The 24,373-nt window shown below is 44.1% G+C and overlaps 1 protein-coding gene across 1 annotated transcript in view; it reads left to right on the forward strand.

The window, feature by feature from the left end:
• LOC124711217 (indole-3-acetaldehyde oxidase-like) overlaps positions 1-24,373 on the forward strand; it is a 243,070-nt gene that overhangs the window by 38,007 nt on the left and 180,690 nt on the right. The window contains exon 2 of the mRNA XM_047241173.1: positions 22,851-22,897. Coding sequence (XP_047097129.1) covers positions 22,851-22,897 — 47 coding nt within the window. The remainder of the gene's footprint in view (positions 1-22,850; positions 22,898-24,373) is intronic.

The raw sequence follows: 24,373 nt of genomic DNA on the forward strand, positions 1-24,373 counted from the left end.
GTCGTTATTTATACATTTTTCATAAAATGAGGTGACAAAAGTCATGGGATACCTCATAGTATCATGCAGGACCTCTCTTTGCTTGGCGTCGCGCAGCAGCTCGAAGTGACATGCATGGATTCGACAAGCTGTCGGAAGACCTCTGCAGAAATATTGAACCATACTGCCTCAATTGCGAAAGTGTTTCCAGTGCAAGATTTCTGTGCATGAAATGGCCTCTCCATTATGCCCCATGAATGTTCTATGGAATTCATGTCGAGCTTTCTGGGTGGGCGAATCAATCCCTCGAACTGTCCAGAATGTTGCGAACAATTGCGGCCCTGTGACATGGCTCATTACCGTCCATAAAAATTTCGTCGTTGTTTGGGAACACGAAGTCTATGAATGGCTGCAAATGGTGTCCAGGTAGCCGAACATAATCATTTCCAGTCAATGATCGGTTCAATTGGACCAGAGGACCCAGTCCATTCCATGTAAACGCAGGTCACACCATAACGATCCATCACCGGCTGGCACAGTGTCTCGGTGACAGCTCGAGTGCATGTCTTCGTGGGGTCTGCGCCTCACTTGAGCCCTGCCATCAGCTCTTACCTACTGAAATCGGTACTCATCTGACCAGATCGCGGTTTTCTAGTCATCTTGGGTCCAACTGATGTGGTCATAAGCCCAGGAGAGGCGCTGCAGGCGATGTCTTATGTTTGCAAAGGCACTCGCGTCGACTGCTACCATAGCCCAATAACACCAAATTTCGCCGCACTGTACGAACGGATACGTGCGTCGTATGTCTCACTGATTTCTGCGGTTATTTCACACAATGCTGCCTGTCTGTTATCACTGCAATTCTAAACGCCGCTGCTCTCAATCGTTAAATGAAGGCCATCGGCCACTGTGTTGTGCGTTGTGGGAGGTAACGCCTGAAATTTGGTATTCTCTGCACACTGAACACTGTGGATCTCAGAATACTGAATTCGCTAACGATTTCCGAAATGGAATGTGTGTCTAGCTCTAACTACCATTCCGCGTTCAAAGTCTCTTAATTATCGTAGTGCGGACATAATCACGTCGCAAACCCTTCGTCACGAATCATCTGAGTATAAATGACAGTGCCGCCAATACGTGGCCCGTTTGTACCCTGTGATCGCGAGACGAACGCCATTTCTTCATGTGCTCTTGCTGTGCCATGACTTTTGCTACCTCAGTATACGTTAACAGTCACGCTGATAGCAACCTACTTTTATTGTCAGCATTATCATTCACTATTCCGCTCTCTTGCTCTCTGGCGATAGTTTCTGTGATATCCTCATTCACATTTCTCCTACGTTCAGGTCCTGATGTACCCATAATGGGGCCAAGCCACTGTAAAAGAACATTAGCGTATGTTATTACTTCCGGTTGGCTTCTTTCAGCACTTCAGTGGGCGATTGTACACGGCGTCTATGCGCACTATTTTCCTTCAGGTATTCAGAGTTGGTTTTCATACACGGCATACGCCTTGTGACCGAATACAGTAATATAAGAGGGCATGTGCTTTTATACTTCTACTTTAGCTATTCGATTGCGATTTAACTTGTCATGCCAAAAGATCTCAGTCCATACTTCTTCCCAGATACCATAAACTGTCCTATACAAGCTAAGCACTGGTCTCATGTTCTCGAGCAGCTCTTCGAACGGTAAATTAGACTCTAATAGAGCGCAAGCCAATATCTGTGTAAGTTATCAACCCTTTCAAACTCGAAATATCAAATGTAATTTTTTTTTAATTTTCTTGTTTTCATTAGATTATAGACAAAAATTGAGACAGAACAATGAGAAAAATAGTTTTTACGTACATTGAAGGAACGAATATGGGATGGTTTCAAATGCAGCCACTGTATACTTTTGGTGGTAAGGTAAAATGTAGTTCTTCCTGCTGTTAGGCATAAGGCTACTTGACAGAGACCACACTTCCATCTGCTTCTGTGAGGTTCCTTCTTTGTGCTATAGTGTCCGCAGTGCCTTCAGCTGCCATGTATTCAAATGCTTTGCTTTTGTTTTATGTTTTTCAGGTAGAAAAACAGTTTACAACTCTCTGAAAGAAGGCAAGACGACACTGATATTTTCGTTCAAAAATCAAAATCACTGTCATCAGTTAACACGTGACCTCCAATTTCACTACTACTGTCAATCTGAGTAGACATCAGAAGAAATCCTATCCAAAAGGCACGCCAGAATATCCTCTCCCTTTTCCTGTGAGAGCACATCGGGTGAACCTGGAAAACTGACAACCTGTCACAGCTACTCATGTTGCTCTTAGAGTAGGGTTGCCACATCCAGCTGGGACCTCGTCGGGACAATCTAAGATGAGGGTAAAAATGAAGTAAAAGTTTATTTAATATAATTATTTTTTCTTTAGAACACAATTACTTGGAACTTGTTGCGGCAGGAGTAGTAGTGCACCATATTTTCCCCTTTACGTATGTATAAAACTCCGTGCAAGCTTGTAGTTAAACTGGCACTGTAAAATTGATTCCACAGTTCATGGCAGCAGTCACTTCCTTTTACCGCTCCACTGGACCGACATCAGCGAAAAATCTCTTTTCGCAGTTGGCATTTGCGTTCAGGTTTTTCGGTCTCCTTAAGAAAGTAAATCCGCCTTTCTTCCACGAAGTGTTTACGCTTACTTTGTTCGGACTGAAGCTTAGTTTCTAAAACGCTCTTCAGATACCTATATTCTTGAAAACAACTGTCACTTGAAATCTTCACACTATTTTTAGTCAAGTATATAACAGAGTTTTGAGTCATCACCCAATCTGAGCTTTCCAATAGCGTCATCTATTCAAAACTTGACATTTATTAAAAGAAATAGCCCATGTCTCTAAGTAATCAAATGCAATGGTACAGGAAGCCGTTGTCTTTTCCTCAAATTTCGAAATCAGATAATTTATCTTGGTAAGGGTTCTCATTCTTTAACTTCTTCAAATTCATCTTGGTTTGCATGCCAATAAAACTGGCAGTCTTCCTTTCATTGAGACATCTTTGAGTGTCGATTAATATATCTTCTCCACGCTTTTCATTTTGATTTCAATCAGAGCCAAGTTCGACTGCAAAAACATGAAGTAAATTTCACTGATCGGACTACTGAAAACTGGAATTCTTTTAGGATCTCTCTTCGGCGTCAAAAATTGTTTTAATGGACTTCAAAGCTTAAGAATTCTCTCACCTGCGCGGATTAACGACAGACATCTTGTTTTTGAGTGAGATAGAAGAGTCTGATGATTAACATCAACGTACAAGTAGAACTCTTTCAGCTCCTCTGTCCTTTCCTTGTATATTGAAAAATAATTAAATAGTCTCATGACGATTATTTCAATGTCGACAGTTAAGATTCCAGCAGCGCTCGATACAGCATTGTGACGAATGTGAACAGGGCATGCAATTTTTTCTACATTTTTTCCTGGTTCTTTTTTAATTTGGTGAAACCCATTCTGCTGGGCGCCTCGATGAAGACCTCCAAAACTGGTGCTGGTACTGTCTCCAAAAAAAAGCGATTAATTTATCTAGTCTTCAATTGTCTAGACAAAACTTTGCGATCGTCTCCGATGTTTCGTTATTCAGCGAGTCAAAGGTCAACAGCTTCTCTTGGTTTTCGTCAGTTTCAGTAAAGCATTGAACAACTAAAAGAAACATCTTTTCAGCCTTATGGTTCGATGCGTCCTGTGCCGCAAAATGAAACTTCTTGCAATTGTTTTATGCATTCGGACACGGAGTGTGGTGCGAGAATATTTTTCACAATCGTTGTAGCTTTGGTCCTGGCTGTAGATGGCTTTGTGGCGACTTTGCGGCATTCAGTTTTACGGTACATTCAACAGAACTGAAGGATTGGTGATACTTGACAACTTTATAAGTTGTTGTTAGTTCTGCAGCAGCAACGAGCAGATATTCCAGGGTAACTTCTTTAATCATGAATGTAGAAATAGGCGTTGATGTCGATGCTACCGCGAATCTATTTGTATGATTCTTCGCAGAAATCTGGTGGCTCACATATGTCTTACCTGCCTCAGTTATTGAGATACAACAGATACAAATCGCACACAATGCTGCCTGATCCGTACGTCCTTTCTTGACAAATGACCACTCTTTTGTGTAATCATCCGGAAAGTGCCGCTTTCTCTTCCCATTCTTAGGAATTTTCCTAAGCTACGATAAGTTTATTAAGACGGTAAACAGTCGACAATAACTTAGTCATCTAAGTACACGTCACCATACACTTCACGCCCTATATACCCGCAGTAAACACTTCAAACATTACTAACCTGCACTCCTTGTTCGTATTACTTTTGGAAAGAATCGTCTTATCAAGACGCTATTCAAATAGGAACTGTCCGATTCTTCCATGTGGCGCTCCTTAAATACACTCCTGGAAATTGAAATAAGAACACCGTGAATTCATTGTCCCAGGAAGGGGAAACTTTATTGACACATTCCTGGGGTCAGATACATCACATGATCACACTGACAGAACCACAGGCACATAGACACAGGCAACAGAGCATGCACAATGTCGGTACTAGTACAGTGTATATCCACCTTTCGCAGCAATGCAGGCTGCTATTCTCCTATGGAGACGATCGTAGAGATGCTGGATGTAGTCCTGTGGAACGGCTTGCCATGCCATTTCCACCTGGCGCCTCAGTTGGACCAGCGTTCGTGCTGGACGTGCAGACCGCGTGAGACGACGCTTCATCCAGTCCCAAGCATGCTCAATGGGGGACAGATCCGGAGATCTTGCTGGCCAGGGTAGTTGACTTACACCTTCTAGAGCACGTTGGGTGGCACGGGATACATGCGGACGTGCATTGTCCTGTTGGAACAGCAAGTTCCCTTGCCGGTCTAGGAATGGTAGAACGATGGGTTCGATGACGGTTTGGATGTACCGTGCACTATTCAGTGTCCCCTCGACGATCACCAGTGGTGTACGGCCAGTGTAGGAGATCGCTCCCCACACCATGATGCCGGGTGTTGGCCGTGTGTGCCTCGGTCGTATGCAGTCCTGATTGCGGCGCTCACCTGCACGGCGCCAAACACGCATACGACCATCATTGGCACCAAGGCAGAAGCGACTCTCATCGCTGAAGACGACACGTCTCCATTCGTCCCTCCATTCACGCCTGTCGCGACACCACTGGAGGCGGGCTGCACGATGTTGGGGCGTGAGCGGAAGACGGCCTAACGGTGTGCGGGACCGTAGCCCAGCTTCATGCAGAAGGTTGCGAATGGTCCTCGCCGATACCCCAGGAGCAACAGTGTCCCTAATTTGCTGGGAAGTGGCGGTGCGGTCCCCTATGGCACTGCGTAGGATCCTACGGTCTTGGCGTGCATCCGTGCGTCGCTGCGGTCCGGTCCCAGGTCGACGGGCACGTGCACCTTCCGCCGACCACTGGCGACAACATCGATGTACTGTGGAGACCTCACGCCCCACGTGTTGAGCAGTTCGGCGGTACGTCCACCCGGCCTCCCGCATGCCCACTATACGCCCTCGCTCAAAGTCCGTCAACTGCACATACGGTTCACGTTCACGCTGTCGCGGCATGCTACCAGTGTTAAAGACTGCGATGGAGCTCCGTATGCCACGGCAAACTGGCTGACACTGACGGCGGCGGTGCACAAATGCTGCGCAGCTAGCGCCATTCGACGGCCAACACCGCGGTTCCTGGTGTGTCCGCTGTGCCGTGCGTGTGATCATTGCTTGTACAGCCCTCTCGCAGTGTCCGGAGCAAGTATGGTGGGTCTGACACACCGGTGTCAATGTGTTCTTTTTTCCATTTCCAGGAGTGTAGATCCAGTCTCGTACTACTGGAGACTTCTGGTATTTTCTCGAATAATGTCGCAAGATCTAGAAGATGTTGGCATCCTCGATACGCGATACGCAACACGCAACGCTATCTGTCAACATAAACCTGTTGACGTAAATAAAACTGAGGCTTCATTTAGGTGTTGCGCTACCAGATGGCTTTTCCTCAGTACTGTAACAGCATTTTGCAAAATCGGAACAAAATTTGGTCTTGTCGGGACAAGAAGGGCCATAACGGTGACGGTAACGATGTATCGGAACGGATGGAAACCCTACCTCAGAGCTGCAATTGTTCTAAAAGGAACCACCACAATAATCATGTAAATAAATACATAAATATTTATTGTCACAATACAGAGAGCATAAATTTGAATAGCGCAACTTTCTGTATCTAATCCATATGCAAAATATAACTTATAGAGACAAATTCAGTCAAAATTTGAAAACAGTCAGTAGTTCACCGCATACAAAAATGGTTCCTACGTTTGCTCGTCTAGCTGCTAATCAAAAGGTAAGAAGTAGTTCAAGCTGTAGTCGCTAGAGGGAAGTATCTACTGGAGCCATAACTGGTAGCTACCGTGTGTATATGCCACGAAATGAGATAATTCTAGGTGGCTTCAAACGGAACTATATCGGCCGAAAAATTAAGGTAGATTCATCTTTATGCTTACATATTATGCTACCATCAGTATTACTGACTATTCGTCACGAACTTCGTTATTTATACATTTAGTATGTACACTATTGATTGTGTAGGTAATTTGAATACCAATCACTTCTTCATCAAGCAGCTTTATAAATTCAACCGCCCATTTCCGAATATCGACGGGTGTAGGCTCTCGGTGTTCTTCACAAAACTAAATACCCATGTTCCTCTCCTTGAAGGAGACATGTCGTTTTTAATTGGCCTTCGCGCTGTTCCCATGCAGCCATCTTAATAATAATGGCAATTATGACGATAGGAATGTAGGAACAACACCTCACTCAGTCCCCGAGCGAATTATCTGTCCGCCGAACTGACCTCGTAGCTACCGAGGCGGACAAAGACGTTTTACAGTTAAATCCATACTTCCGTTCAGTACAGCCGGCGCTTCGCAGTAAACTAACTCACCGGTGCAGACAGCCCAAACGTACGTCTGCGCGGCATGGCGGCCAAACACGGACTGCAGCGGAGCTTTCGTTGCACAGTTTTCCTTGTGAGTATACTAGCGGCAGTCAGTTTCTTTCCTGGATTTCTAGGAAAAATGCTCTTGTTTGTCCCATACTTGATGATACGTAATACTCTGTGTTTAATTAGCTATCGATCCCGTCAATTTGAGTTGACTGCGCGTCGTTAACTTCAGTGGTGGGTTTCTCAAGAACGGTGGGGTTTTGAGTCAAAATATCTTAGTGTTTTATTTCCGGTTGCGCAAAAGTGACCTTCCAAGTATGCGCCGAATCGGTCGGCTGTATCTGAGACCTTCCCCTTGTGAGGCATCAGCCGTTAAATAACATTCCAAAGTTGTTACACAGGACTTGGGGAGACACAGTACCAATGGTTATCTGCGAAGACCCTTCAAATATACTGTCAACCTCAAAAGAGGTCAAAAAACCATTGAAAAAGGTGTTACCATTGTCGCCCGTTTGTATACTAAGAAGGGGAACTACACCTAAGTGCACAGTTAAGCAATAACCTTAAGTATCTGAGCTATTTCAGAAAAAAACATTAACAGAGAGGTAATACTTTTATTGAACTTCTCAGAAATACAAAACATATGAAATGTGTACTCTTGCGTTCATCTGCGCTTAAGAGTATGCAAAACATGCCCAAAGAGTATGCATTTAGCAAAGGTCACAAATAACGCTATACCATCCTCAAAAGAAGAGCGTTGTTTGTACCTCCATCTCTCACACTTAATGCACTGGACTGAACTCTCTAGAACTGGCTCGTCATACTCCTCGTCACACATTGGACAGAGAATAGCTGACCTGTCTGCTGTCACTTCAGATGCAGCAGGCCTATTCCATCTGCAATGGGATGTTTCCTCAGAAGCAATGTTCTTTATGGAATAGGATGCCTCCTCAGTATTACATCGGTTGCTTTCTGTTGGTATTTCCCTCCAAAATACAGTTTTCATATGTGGAGGATATCATGACCTCCGATCGTCTGGCCTGTCGCCTCATCTTTATTGTTTATTTAGCTTTTGATAAAGACCAGACTTCTGGAGGAGGCACTACTGCTTTTGCTGTATTCTCACTTCCCACAAATTGCGATTTTCCACCTGGGTTATCATTGGAGTTGCTGTTCAAATCTGCCTCTTGGCGTGGAGGTTCTTCTGTTTCGCCAGAATTATGGATTAGTTTTTCCTGGGGTCGATCCGTTACATTAGATAGAAGTATCTCCTCCTCCAAAAACAGGTCGAGGTTAAATGGGTGTGCACCTGTTGCACATAAGAAATTCTTCGCCTTCTGCAGAGTAGTAACTCATTCTTAGGCATTACGAAATATCACTCAGCGTAACTGCACTCCCTGGGTGGTCATGTATCCATTTGTCAGCTTCAGCTGCGTAAGCGTAAGCGGTTTTCAGTGATCCAAAGAATCCATGGTCTGGGGACTGACGTTTATGACTGGAGTGTGGTGGTAGGGATAACAAAGTTACGTGATGATCTCGACAGTAGCTTGAAGACTGCAATGTGACATGTTATTGTCGAGTATCAAGAGGACTAGGTCATTTTTGGTTGATCTGGCATAGTCACTGAAGTGCTTTAGCCAGTCAACGAAGAGATCGGAGTTTATGAAACCACTCTCTGCTATCATGGAGAGAGCCCCTACTGGTACATCTTTGAAGAGCTCAGGCTTCATTCTCTTTCGTTGGAAGACTATGGCTGGAGCTATGAAGAAAACGACAGGATTCATTACACAGACAACTGTGACGGTTTAGCCTCTCTGCAGACAAAACCTTCCCAAACAAACGGGCACTTTTTTGACTTGTGTCCTTAGGGATCTTGTTAGGAACAAAAGATATTCCTGACTCATACATGTTAATAATGCAATGAGCAAAAAACGTTTCTCTTCTACTACCGGCTTCAATTAAAAAAAAAAAAAACAAAAGAAAACTTTCAGTTTGGAATGTAGTGGAAACAATACTCCTGTCTTAAGATATAGCTACCGTGTGTATGCCAAGAAATGAGATAATTCTAAGTGGCTTCAAACGGAACGACATCGTCCGAAAGATTAAGGTAGATCCATGATTATGCTTACATTTTACGCTACCATCAGTGCTCCTGACTATTCGTTCACGAACTTCGTTATTTATACATTTTGTATGTACACTATTGTATAGGTAATTTGAATACCAATCACTTCTTCATCAAGCAGCTTTACAAATTCAATTGCCCATTTCCGAATAGCGAGGGGTGTAGACTCTCTCATTTCTCTGGAGTCCGAAGTGTAATATCGTACTGTTGTGACTGACAATTCGCGATTTTCACAAACACAACTTTTATTGAGGTACGTTGACAAGGTTGATGACTGAACAAGAAACGGAAGGGTAACAATAACGATCCCAGTAAAAGTCTCCTAATTTAGGCAAACAAAAGTTCACTTCTAATTTTTCACGAAGGTTCGTGGTAACACACACATCAGCAAGAGTCCAACTCAGAGACTAAGACGTAATTTTCATTGGTCGAAGTACGAGAGGTCGGCATCTGGAGTAAACTGAACTTCGGGGCTTGTTCTAGCCACTATATAGCTGCCTCCAGCCAATCAGGTTTTGGCATATACTTCCTGCATGCCGTGGCTTGAGCTCCCCCTGCAGGAAGTAGTGGTCGGAATGTATATTTCCATCACCTTGTATGTAAATAGCCGGTGTTTACCATGGTGCTTTTGGTACGCGGCCGGCCGTGGTGGCCGAGCGGTTCTTGGCGCTTCAGTCCGGAACCGCGCGACTGCTACGGTCGCAGGTTCGAATCCTGCCTCGGGCGTGGATGTGTGTGATGTCCTTAGGTTAGTTAGGTTTAAGTAGTTCTACGGGACTGATGACCTCAGATGTTAAGTCCAACAGTGCTCAGAGCCATTTGAACCATTTTGGTACGCCTTGGACATAGACAACGCCGTCCTCTGTGGTGTAATTTGGGTTGCCGGCCCTCAGGGGCAATCTTGGCTCCGACATTACAGGTACTTTTAGCAGATATCTTGGACCCAGTACTGTCCAGCTGCATTGTGTCCTTATTGGAGTCGTGATCCAAACTTGTTAGCCTCTGCGTAGTCATACGCCAATTGCATGAGCTGCTTCCTGCTGATACTGTAGAACCTAGCAGCAAGGTCCTTGACGTGCTTTGCGAATTCTTTTTCCAGCTCATGTAACAAAAATCCTTTTTATACGTCCCAGTGCCCTAAAACAAAACAAAATCTATAATCTTAATATTTTGAACATATTCCATGTATTTCTATAACGAACGTTTAACAAAAAACCCCAAAGGCTCTGTTCTCTGTTCACAGCTTTCAGTCTTTGCCTTAAAGGAGACTCCTTCATACCAAATGCAGTGGCAGCCTTTCGCTTACCTCCACTTTCGATTTGTTGTCGGAGCAGCTCTTCAGTAAAGATGAGCTTCCTGTACTATTTTCATACATAATTTGAAGTTATTTTTAAACAAAATCACACTTCAGACTACATAACACAAGCAAGATGGTACAAATCTGCAGTTGTGTCTTCAAGGATAGGCAGAAGCAGTGCTTTGTTGATGCTCCACATTTTAGCGATTTTGACCGATATAAATTCACGCTGTAGTATTCTTCTTCGGCATGCCAGTGCAGAAATGTGCACAGAAAGAGCGAAGTGAAATATCCGTACAATGCTCACTTTTTTATGTACAAAAGCCGACTTCGGAATTTACCTTTGTGTGACACCACGTGTACAAGATTCGAGTGCCCATTTTAAGTTCTAGATTCACATATTTCACTGTTCGCGTGGCTTCAGCATAATCTTTGGTTGATTGTATCAATATCCGTTTGTATTGTGATATATTGTGACATTTACCGTAGGTCTCTAGAAGAGCGTAGCGTTCCAAAGGATTGGAAAAGGGCACAGGTCATCCCCGTTTTCAAGAAGGGACGTCGAACAGATGTGCAGAACTATAGACCTATATCTCTAACGTCGATCAGTTGTAGAATTTTGGAACACGTATTATGTTCGAGTAGAATGACTTTTCTGGAGACTAGAAATCTGCTCTGTAGGAATCAGCATGGGTTTCGAAAAAGACGGTCGTGTGAAACCCAGCTCGCGCTATTCGTCCACGAGACTCAGAGGGCCATATACACGGGTTCACAGGTAGATGCCGTGTTTCTTGACTTCCGCAAGGCGTTCGATACTGTTCCCCACAGTCGTTTAATGAACAAAGTAAGAGCATGTGGACTATCAGACAAGTTGTGTGATTGGATTGAGGAGTTCCTAGATAACAGAACGCAGCATGTCATTCTCAATGGAGAGAAGTCTTCCGAAGTAAGAGTGATTTCAGGTGTGCCACAGGGGAGTGTCATAGGACCGTTGCTATTCACAATATACATAAATGACCTTGTGGATGACATCGGAAGTTCACTGAGGCTTTTTTGCAGATGATGCTGTGGTGTATCGAGAGGTTGTAACAATGGAAAATTGTACTGAAATGCAGGAGGATCTGCTGCGAATTGACGCATGGTGCAGGGAATGGCAATTGAATCTCAATGTAGACAAGTGTAATGTGCTGCGAATACATAGAAAGATAGATCCCTTATCATTTAGCTACAAAATAGCAGGTCAGCAACTGGAAGCAGTTAATTCCATACATTATCTGGGAGTACGCATTAGGAGTGATTTAAAATGGAATGATCATATAAAGTTGATCGTCGGTAAAGCAGATGCCAGACTGAGATTCATTGGAAGAATCCTAAGGAAATTCAATCCGAAAATAAAGAAAGTAGGTTACAGTACGCTTGTTCGCCCACTGCTTGAATACTGCTCAGCAGTGTGGGATCCGTACCAGATAGAGATAGAGAAGATCCAACGGAGAGCAGCGCGCTTCGTTACAGGATCATTTAGTAATCGCGAAAGCGTTACGGAGATGATAGATAAACTCTGCAGGAGAGACGCTCAGTAGCTCGGTACGGGCTTTTGTTAAAGTTTCGAGAACATACCTTCACCGAAGAGTCAAGCTGTATATTGCTCCCTCATACGTATATCTCGCGAAGAGACCATGAGGATAAAATCAGAGAGATTAGAGCCCACACAGAAGCATACCGACAATCCTTCTTTCCACGAACAATACGAGACTGGAATAGAAGGGAGAGCCGGTAGAGGTACTCAGGGTATCTTCCGCCACACACCGTCAGGTGGCTTGCGGAGTATGGATGTAGATGTAGATTCGCGAGTGCTGCGATGAATTCGTACTGTTATAGTAAATTATGGGTTGAAATTAATTGAGCTCTTTTAAAATTTTTGAGAACACTAGGCCCGTTCTCCTTCAGAACAATCGTTCTCTCATTTCATTATACAATTACGGGACAAATAGCTTATTTCTGAAAGTTTTCGGATGCCTGCGAAACTAAATTTTCGTAAGTTACCAGTACGAGTATTTTTGGACACGTAACGCATTTCGTATCAAATCAGCGTTTGTTCCGCCAAAGAATACATCGCCCCTGAATTTGATAGTCTATCAACACAAACGTACGTTTTTGAGAATTTTCGGAAGCTACCATTGTCCTGCGCATAAACTACGAGCAATTTGTAGTAAACCGACGTTGGTGATTTAATTGCTGTAGCACATATTCTAATTAACAGACTGTGCTACGTCTAGCTTTCCATTAGACAGGAGAAGTCCCATATATTATCTACATTTATCGTAAAGTAACTCAGCAGGCTTAATTTAAAGTTATTTGTTCACGAGCCAAAACGCAGCGCCATACAAATGCTGTTCTCGAACACAGGATGAGTTCGTTGATGTTCATAAGCAGCTGCCAATCGCCCTGACTATTGCCAAACTATTGGCAGCTAAGGTGAATCGGTGTGCTGGAAGAGCTCCTGAGAGTCGTTTCCCTGTGATACCGGTACCAGAGGTAGCTCAATTATTGTTCTCTCCTGCGGATCCTGTCACCTGTGCAAATGGTTCAAATGGCTCTGAGCACTATGGGACTTAACATCTTAGGTCATCAGTCCCCTAGAACTTAGAACTACTTAAACCTAATTAACCTAAGGACATCACACACATCCATGCCCGAGGCAGGATTCGAACCTGCGACCGTAGCAGGACTGATGTGCCTAGAACAGCAAGGCCACCGCAGCCGGCTCTCCTGTGCAGAAAGTACAGGGTTTGTCATTACTCGTCCACCTGACTGCGTGTGGCATATCAGTGCCAGATCTTGGCGTCCTGTACAGACTGGAAAGGGACCAGAGAGCACTCAGGATGTCGCACCGATCCCCCCTAACCTACAAATTCTAGCTGCTGTCTTTCACTGAAACTGAGCCACTGGGACTCGCTTCACCTGTTTTGGGGAAATGATTGTTCCGGTGTCAGTAGGAGGCAACCATAAAAGCTTAGGGGGTCCACTAATCGTCAGCAATTCAAACATATGGCGAATGATGGTACTCCTTAAGCCGTCGGCATACGGAACGAGTTTGCCAACATTGACGCGGCGCTCTGCGAGTTTTCTGACGTCACTTCCTGCTATTTGTCGCTGAGGAGCCATTTCGTCACGTGAAACGCAAAATAAGTTCTGCGATATTTAGGCAAAGTGCCACGTAAAGTAGAACCAATAAGAAGAGAGAATGCTCTCTACGCGACAAGTCGAAAGCAAGACGCTATGCTGTATTTGTCGTGTTCAGTAGAAGCCCATATTCAGTGGTTTTATGTTATACGTTAAACCCTACGAATATTTGCTGTTTCCAAGCACCAGCCCACGGAATGTCTCAAGAACGAATCGTTATTCGTACGATTTTTTGTAATAAAATGACGGGAAGCGTTATGTTGGTAATTGAAGAATTTTCCTTTTTAATTATTTTCGCGTTATAACTCGCGTGTTATGAGACAAAGCCATTTTAAGATCTGTTGAAGGAAGTTCCATGAAAACATGTAATTCTTGCTAGGATTTTTTATAGTTAAATGTGAACTTCGCTGCTTTTCATGAGCATTCCAAACTCTGGCACTTCAGTGCGAATGCACCTTCTTTCAGCCGTAGGATGCATTTCTCTAGCTCTGCTTGTCACAGAACCATCGTAGTATCTGGTTTAGTTCTTTCACTTGGCTCAGAACCAAAGGGCAAAGATAGGTTCTGGGGACAGTGCTGCAAATTGTGAGCTTCGTTGAAACTCGAAGCACAAGGCTGGTCTTCTCAACCTTCTTTGCCAGTCGCTGGTATGACCGAAGTATGACCTCGAAGCCCAGCCGACAGACATCACTAGGTCCAACATGCACCAGAGTCTGCAGTTAGTTGCACACTGTTTCCTCAGTGGCTCCTGGAATGGCCACTTCAACATGTTGCATGAGGCCCCCAGGCATATGCACTGAGTTCAGTTGTATGTCAGTTCCCCAATCGTACTGTAATCATTGGTGGAGATTTTATCATCCAACAATTAACTGGGACAATTACAGTTTTGTTAGTGGTGGGCGTGATAAAAAGACATCACGTGAAATTACTAAATGCCTTCTCTGAAAACTACCTAGAACAGAGAGTTAGGAGTCCTGCTCAACATATGGGACGTAATGGCAACAAACAGACCTGGCCTCTTTGAGGATGTCCACATCGAAATTGGTATGTGACCATGATGGAGTTGTGGCAACAATGATTGTTAAACTACATAGTGCAACTAAAACAAACTATATACTGTATTCAGTAAACTAGATAAAATGGTTCAAATGGCTCTGAGCACTATGGGACTTAACTTCTGAGGTCATCAGTCCCCTAGAACTTAGAACTACTTAAACCTAACTAACCTAAGGACATCACACACATCCATGCCCGTGGCAGGATTCGAACCTGTGACCGTAGCTGTCGCACGGTTCCAGACTGTAGCGCCTAGAACCGCTCTGCCACTCCGGCTGGCACTAGATAAAAAATCAGTACTGTCATATCTCAATAAGGAACTTGAAACTTTCAGCACAGGGCAGGAGCCTGTATAGAACTACGCCTCAATTTTAAAAGAATAGCTGACAATGCACAGGGTAGATATGTACCCAGTATAACAGTTCATAATGAAAGGGAACTTGCATGACATACAGTCAATGTAAAGAAACTTCTAAAGAAACATAGATTTCTGCATATTATGGATAAAACAAAGTACTGGTTTGTAGATTGAGAGATACTGAGTTAAAAGCGTTTGGCTGTCACGTGAGCAATGCGTAATGCCTTCAGTGACTACCGTACCAGACTATTGTCAAAAATATTTCACAAAACCCAAAGAAGTTCTGGTCGTATGTAAAGGCTGTTAGTGGCATTAAAATTCGTGTCCAGTACCTAGCGCATGAGACAGGAACTGAAATTGAGTGTAGCTAAGCAAAAGATGATACGCTTAACTCAGTTTTCAAATGACCCTTTCCAAATGAAAACCCAGAAAAATTACTCCAGTTTAATCTTCGTACCACTGAAAAGACGAATGATATAAGTATTAGTCTCAGTGGTGTTGAGAAACACGTAAAATCTTTAAAATTGAACAAAGCACCAGAGCCCTACAGAATCACTGTCAGATTCTTTACTGAGTTTGCGGCAGAGTTAGCCTCTCTTCTAACTTCACTGAATATCGTATAGGTTCCCTGCGAGCAAGCAGAAGTGCTGCAACATGACGCGACATGGACTTGACTAATGTCTGAAGTTGTGCTGGAGGGATTTGACATCATGAACCCTCCAGGGCTCTCCATAAATCTGTAAGAGTACGAGGGGTGGAGATCTCTTCTGAACAGCACATTGCAAGGCATCCCGGATATGCTCAATAATGTTCATGTCTTGGGAGTTTGGTGGCCAGCAGGAGTGTTTGACTCAGAAGAGTGTTCCTGGAGCCACTCTGCAGCAATTCTGGACGTGTGGGGTCTCACACTGTCCTGCTGGAAATGCTCAAGTCCGTCGGAATGCACAGTGGACGTGTATGAGTGCACGTGATCAGACAGGATGCTTACATACATGTTACCTGTCAGAGTATCAGGTGCCCTGCATCACTGCAACTGCACATGCCCCACACCATTACAGAGCCTCCACCATCTTGAACAGTGCCCTGCTGACATGCAGGGTCTGTGGATTCATGCAGTTGTCTCCAAGCCCACACACACCAATCCGCTCAATACAATTTGAAATGAGACTCGTCCGACCAGGCAACATGTTTCCAGTCATCAACGGTCCAATGTCAGTGTTGACAGGCCCAGGCCTAGCGTAAAGCTTTGTGTTGTGCAGTTATCAAAGGTACACGAGTGGGTCTTTGGCTCCAAAAGCCCATATCGAAGATGTTTTGTTGAATGGTTCGCACGCTGACATTTGTAAATGGCCCAGTATTGAAATCTGCAGCAATCTGCCGAAGGGTTGCACTTCCGTAATGTTGAACGATTCTCTGCAGTCGTCATTGGTCCCGCTCTTGCAGTATCTTTTTCTAGCCACAGTGATGTTGGAGATTTGATGTTTTGCTGGATTCCTGATATTCATGGTTCACTCGTGAGATTGTTGTATGGGAAAATTTTCACTTAATCACTACCTTGGAGACACTGTGTCCGATCGCTCATGCGTCGACTATAACACAACATGCAAACTCACTTAAATCTTCATAACTTGCCATTATTGCAGCTGTAATCGATCTGACAACTGTGCCAGGTGCTTGTTTTATATAGGCGCTGCGCACTGTAGCCGCGCGGGCTAGGGGCACCTTATCACGGTCCGTGTGGCTCCTCCCGTCGGAGATTTGAGTCCTTCCTCGGTCATGGGTGTGTGTGTTGTGCATAGCGTAAATTATTTTAAGTTAAATTAGGTAGTGTGTAGGCTTAGGGACCGATGACCCAAGTAGTTTGGTCCCATAACACCTAACCACAAATTTCAATTTTACTTCTATAGGCGTTGCCGACCGCATTGCCATATTCTGCCTGTTTATATATGTCTGTAATTGAATATGCATTCCATTCCAGTTTCTTTGGCGCTTAGGTGTATAATCTAACGTAGATCCCTTGAACAAAAAATGGTGCCCAGTTCTTCGAAAAAGGCAGAGGTCACACCCATCTACGAGAAGGGTCACAGAAATGATCCACAAAACTACTGTCCAATATCGTTGACGATTGCTGTAGAATCTTAGAACATATTATAAGTTCAGATACAATGAAGTATCTTGAGCAGAATGACCTCCTCAGTGTCAACCAGCTTGGATTCCAAACACATTAATCATGTGAAACCCAACGTACTTTTCTCACATGACATAATAAAAGCTTTGCATCAAGGCAGTCAGGTAGATGCAGCAGCTCTTGATTTCCAAAAAGCATTTGACTCAGTATCAAACCTATGCTTATTGTCAAAAGCATGATCATATGGGATATCAAGTGAAATTTGTGACTGGATCGAGAACTTTTTGGTAGGGAGGACGCAGCATGTTTCCTTGGGTGGACAGACACCGTCAGATGTAGAAGTAACTTCGTGAGTACCTCAGGGAAGTGTGTTATGATCTTTGTTGTTCGTATTGTACATTAATGACCTTGCAAACAATATTAATAATAAACTCAGGCTTTTTGCAGATGACGCTGGTATCTATAAGTATTATGTAAAAGAAGCTGCATAAATATTCAGCTAAGTTTTGATAAGATTTCAATGATGTGCAAAGATCGGCAACTTGCTTTAAATGCTCAGAAATGTAAAATTTTGCACTTCACAAAATGAAAAACGTAGTATCCTATGACTGTAATATCAATGAGTTACTGCTGGAATTGGCCAGCTTGTACAAATACTTGGGTGTAACTACACTCCTGGAAATGGAAAAAAGAACACATTGACACCGGTGTGTCAGACCCACCATACTTGCTCCGGACACTGCGAGAGGGCTGTACAAGCAATGATCACACGCACGGCACAGCGGACACACCAGGAATCGCGGTGTTGGCCGTCGAATGGCGCTAGCTGCGCAGCATTTGTGCACCGCCGCCGTCAGTGTCAGCCAGTTTGCCGTGGCATACGGAGCTCCATCGCAGTCTTTAACACTGGTAGCATGCCGCGACAGCGTGGACGTGAACCGTATGTGCAGTTGACGGACTTTGAGCGAGGGCGTATAGTGGGCATGCGGGAGGCCGGGTGGACGTACCGCCGAACTGCTCAACACGTGGGGCGTGAGGTCTCCACAGTACATCGATGTTGTCGCCAGTGGTCGGCGGAAGGTGCACGTGCCCGTCGACCTGGGACCGGACCGCAGCGACGCACGGATGCACGCCAAGACCGTAGGATCCTACGCAGTGCCATAGGGGACCGCACCGCCACTTCCCAGCAAATTAGGGACACTGTTGCTCCTGGGGTATCGGCGAGGACCATTCGCAACCGTCTCCATGAAGCTGGGCTACGGTCCCGCACACCGTTAGGCCGTCTTCCGCTCACACCCCAACATCGTGCAGCCCGCCTCCAGTGGTGTCGCGACAGGCGTGAATGGAGGGACGAATGGAGACGTGTCGTCTTCAGCGATGAGAGTCGCTTCTGCCTTGGTGCCAATGATGGTCGTATGTGTGTTTGGCACCGTGCAGGTGAGCGCCGCAATCAGGACTGCATACGACCGAGGCACACAGGGCCAACACCCGGCATCATGGTGTGGGGAGCGATCTCCTACACTGGCCGTACACCACTGGTGATCGTCGAGGGGACACTGAATAGTGCACGGTACATCCAAACCGTCATCGAACCCATCGTTCTACCATTCCTAGACCGGCAAGGGAACTTGCTGTTCCAACAGGACAATGCACGTCCGCATGTATCCCGTGCCACCCAACGTGCTCTAGAAGGTGTAAGTCAACTACCCTGGCCAGCAAGATCTCCGGATCTGTCCCCCATTGAGCATGCTTGGGACTGGATGAAGCGTCGTCTCACGCGGTCTGCACGTCCAGCACGAATGCTGGTCCAACTGAGGCGCCAGGTGGAAATGGCATGGCAAGCCGTTCCACAGGACTACATCCAGCATCTCTACGATCGTCTCCATGGGAGAATAGCAGCCTGCATTGCTGCGAAAGGTGGATATACACTGTACTAGTGCCGACATTGTGCATGCTCTGTTGCCTGTGTCTATGTGCCTGTGGTTCTGTCAGTGTGATCATGTGATGTATCTGACCCCAGGAATGTGTCAATAAAGTTTCCCCTTCCTGGGACAATGAATTCACGGTGTTCTTATTTCAATTTCCAGGAGTGTGTTTGTAGGGATATGAAATGCATTGATCACGTAAGTTCAATTGTGGAGAAAGTAGGTGGTAGACTTCTGTTTATCAGTAGAACACTGGGGAAGTGCAGTTAGTCTACAAAGGAGATTGCTTACAAATCACATGAGAGATCAGTTCTAGAATATTGCTCAAGTATGTGAAACCCGTACCAGATAGGACAAACAGGTGATATTGTATGTATACAGAGAAGGGCAGTACGAATGGTCACAGGCTTGTTTGATCCATGGGAGAGTGACACAGAGATACTGAAGGAACTGAACTGGAAGATTCTTGAAGATAGATGTAAATCATTCCGAGAATGTCTATTGCTAAAGATATTAGGTTAAGCTGACCAGTACCAAGTTACAAGTACTCATTCTGTACATAATGTAACCAAATGGCACCAAATAAAATTCAGTCGTTCTCTACCACACAGCACAGACGAGATATACCTGGTTAAATAAAGAGTTAAGAGCGATGATTTTGGTTTGTTATATTAAGACAGTTGGACAGGAAACAACTTGTAATTCGACTTTAAAATAAAAGATTATGGTAAGAGAACATGTCACTGCTGCACAATTGATGGTCTTCTGCTCCCCATCATTGTGCTCAAAAATTTTATCCAAGACGGGACAAGATGCTACAATTGTCACTTTTGATGTACCGGTAATTGATTCAATGAACATAAAAACAAAAAATGGTTCAAATGGCTCTGAGCATTATGGGACTTAACTTCTAAGGTCATCAGTCCCCTAGAACTTAGAATTACACAAACCTAACTAACCTAAGGACATGACATACATCCATGCCCAAGGCAGGATTCGAACCTGCGACCGTAGCGGCTGCGCAGTTCCAGACTGTAGTGCCTACAACTGCTTGGCCAACCCGGCCAGCGAATGTTAAAACAGCAGCTAAACATTTTTGTCTATAAACATGTTACAAGCACTAAGCCTACCGACTACAGTTTACATACGAACTCTGCAAACAAAATGTTGGTGGTGCTCAGCCAATAGATTTTATGATACTGGAATTAGAGTGTTGGTTAGCACACTGTTAGTTCTCTTTGCAGTTTGTGTCAGTTATGTGCAGTAATTAAGGAAGGTCGATACGTTCAACAACTTAAAATACTGTATTGTTGTATGTCACTTTCAGTCTAGTCTGAGTTTACCAGAAACACAGGATGTCTGTGCTATACAACATCTCATTTAGCCTACATTTTCATTATAATGACACCCCCTACACTTTAGACAGATTTGTGAAGCATTGATTAGCTATTCCTGAGATAGATAAACAGTTTTTTAATTTTGTGTTTTATTATGATACCCCTAAATTAGTATAGGGAACAGTGGTTGCTACTGCCTTTTATGGTACCGTAAAGAAATGTCTTCAGAGGTGTTTCTTTCAGGCCGTGACCACAAAAGTTCCCCTTTTGAAAATTTTCTCAGTCACAGTTTACAATTTTAGTTAGAATACTGTAACCAATCACAGGTCACTATGATGCCCAATTGTCATACTACATGCACAAAGTAATTGACACTTGGCACAGTGGCTGATGCAATTGACCGAAAAGGCATTTCCCATTTACATTTGCTCCCATCAGGCACCACACCAAGTGTCAACTTAGTTTTCATGAATCTTACACCCTCCTGCTGTATTATGAAAACACATCTTTAAATCAGCATTGACAGAATGATTATGCAGCAAATTTTATTTCATACATCCTTTTAAAAAGACTCTTGAATAAACAGTTTGATACAGAAATTTTCATTTGTCATTGTAGCAATGGCAGCTATTTTTGTCAAAACTGCAATGGTGAAATAAATGCAAACCTTAATATAATATCCATTTACCTTCTAAATGCTATTCAAATGACTGTAGGCCATTTTTGTCATTAAGTCTACCAGAAATTTTCATTTTTTGCTATATCCAGATATAAGGTGAACCACTGCATGATTTTTGCTATCTGACCTATACTTTTTTGGTGAGCAAAATTTAAAAAGGATTGTCATTCTTAAAAATAAATGATAGTAAGTAACCATCCAGTTCATTCAGTTTTGCATATTTTCATGTGTTCTCATATAGCTCTTGATGTCAATGTCAATAATATATTTTTGTGTCACGGATAGGAACAACAACAAAAACTTTCACAATTACAGCTTTCAGCCATTGGCCTTCATAAACTGCAGTCTCAAGCAACTTAAACCACACTGCCAGCAGCAGCGCCAGTTCATGATGGAAATGGCGACTGGGTGGTGGTAAGGAGGAGTCTGGGGTGGGGAGGGGGAGGGATAGTATGGTGGGGATGGTGGACAGTGAAACGCTACAGGTTAGACGGAGGGCAGAAGACAGATGGGGAGGGGTAATGAGGAAAGTCACGGAAAAGGAGGGAAATAAAAAGACTGTGTGGTGGTGGTATGATGGCTGTGTAGTGCTGGAATGGGAACAGGGAAGAGGCTGGATAGGTGTGGACAGTGACTAATGATGAGGGGTAATCATGCCCTGAAATGAGAAATGTCCTGTCTACTATCCTCCCACAGTGGTATTCTGCCATCCACCGAACCTACACAATATAGTCATCCATCCTTACACAACCCATGCTCCCAATCCCTTACCTCTTGACTCATAGTCCTGTAATAGACCTATACAAAGGACCTGTCCCATACATCCTCCCTCCATCACCTACTCAGTCCATCACTAACATCACTTATCCCATCAAAGGCATGGCTGCCTGTGAAGCCAGTCATGTGGTCTACAAGTTAAGCTGCAACCACTGTGCTGCATACTATGTAGGCATGACAACCAACAAGCTGTCTGTCAGCATAAATGGCCACTGATAAACTGTGGCCAAGAAACAAGTGGACCATCCTGTTGCTGAACACGCTACCAAACATGATATCCTTCATTTAAATGGCTGCTTCACAGCCTGTGCCATATGGATCCTTCCCAACAACACCATCTTTTCTGAATTGCGCAGGTGGGAACTTTCCCTGCAATATCCCATAACCCTCCTGGCCTGAACCTTTGTTAGTCACTGTCCTCACCCATCCAGCCCCTTCACTGTTCCTATTCCAGCACTACACAGCTGTCGTCCCACCACCACACCCAGTCTTTTTATTTCTCTCCTTTTCTGTGACTTCCCCCCCTCCCTCTCCACATCTCTCTTCTGCCCTCTGTCTAGCCTGCAGCACTTCACTGTCCACCACTCCCTCCATACTATCCCTCCCCCTCCCCACCCCAGCCTCCTCCTCACCCCCACCAAGTCACCACTCCCATCATGCACTGGTGCTGCTGCTTGTAGTGTGGTTTCAGTCGCCTGAGACTGTAGACGCATGTATGAGCTGCATTTGCATGAGTGTATGTGAGTGCATGGTATGTGTATTATTGATGAAGGCCAGTGGCCGAAAGCTTTAATTGCGAAAGTCTTTTTGTGGTGCCTATCTGTGACTCAGCATCTCTGCTATATGGTGAGTAGCAACTTTCCTTCTCATAATGTTGTAACATTCCATCCTGGATTTTCCATTATTGATAATACATTTTTGTGCCATTTATTATGTTTGCTGCATAGAAGTTGAGTTATGGTCTTGCAATTTCCCATAGAATTTTTTTGGATTGTGAACCTTCTTCATTATTAGTAAAGTCTTATCATTTTCCTGTTTTTGCAGGTACGGGAAGGAGGCGGTGTTCTACATAAACGGGGAGAAGTATACTGGTAAGTACATTTTAATATCATATTGATTCCCTTTTGCATAATTCTGCTTACCCCTTCTATAAATTTCACAAATTATTATGGGCTGTCAGCTGATTAAAATCATTAGCAATGAGATTTAAGATGCTCAAAGTGAGGCCTAAATAATTCTTATGTTTTTGAACTGTTTGTGGGATATTGTTCCAGTTATAAAATAGTGTAATATGCAATGGCAACCTGAGAAACTAGGTCACAGATAGGCACAACAAAAAGTCTCTCCCAATTAAAGCTTTCGGCCATTAAGGCCTTTGTCAACAATACACACACACACACACACACACACACACACACACACACACACACACACACACACACACACTCAAGCAAATGCAACTCACACACACAACTTCAGTCTCAGGCGACAGTGTGGTTTCAGTTGCGTGGGACTGCAGTCATGTGTGTGAGTTGCAATTGTGTGTGTGTGTGTGTGTGTGTGTGTGTCTGTTGCTGATGAAGGCCTTAATGCCTGCAAACTTTAATTTTGAGAGTCTTTTTGTTGTGCCTGTCTGTGACTCAGCATCTCCACTATATGGTTAGTAACAACTTTTCTTCACACAGTTCGAGCATCTGTGAACTGTGCCATCTTGTGGACAAGTGTTTCTATTTCATTTTGTGTTACAGAGCATATTCATTCTTGCAGCAATTCTGGATATCTTGGGTTTGACCATGTCATATATCAGTCTTCTGTTTGAGAGCTGCAACTTTTTATGCAGTCAGCTGAGTGAACTGGCACCAAGCACAATGGATTGTGCCTTTAGGCAGAGAGTACTGACTGTGGGTAAGAGTTGCCCCTGCAGCTTACCCCTAGTCTTACATATGTACTGGCTCCACATAAGATGGCAATCCAGCATCATGCTTAGGCACTTTCCAGTCCTAGATCAGGTTCCAGATCTTTGGGTGTCCTCCTCATGACGATTATTCTTTGGCTCTTGGCAGCATTTCTTATCGGCCTCCATTTGGTGGCCCATGTGTGTGCACCTCTCAAGTTTGTTGTAGTCTCTGCTCAGCAATGTAGCACTCACTCTCTGTGTAAACTGAGTGGAGTCACCTATTTACTGCCCTAACTATCCATGTACAGCCTTTAGAGCATCAGCAACGTAGAGGCTGTACAGCAAGAGGCTGGGAATAGAGCACTGTGGCATTCGAGCTCCTCATGTAGTATTGTATTTATGTGCTATCCCCAACACACACATGGAAGATTCTGTTTCAGAGGCAGAACTGCAAAAGGCAGATGTGTGATGCTGGAACCAACCATTACAACAATTACTGTAGCTATTGCTTGTTTGTCCAAGCGACCTGTGATTCACAGATTTGAACACCTTGGATACATTTGAGAGAATCATCCCAAGGTACTCATGATGATTCATGGTTGCCATCATCTGCTCCACCAATTGTAGCATTTGGCATGTTGTGCATCTCCAGGACATGAGTTGGTCACCT

This window comes from Schistocerca piceifrons, chromosome 8 (genome assembly GCF_021461385.2).
Source record: "Schistocerca piceifrons isolate TAMUIC-IGC-003096 chromosome 8, iqSchPice1.1, whole genome shotgun sequence".
In the NCBI taxonomy this organism is placed as follows: domain Eukaryota; kingdom Metazoa; phylum Arthropoda; class Insecta; order Orthoptera; family Acrididae; genus Schistocerca; species Schistocerca piceifrons.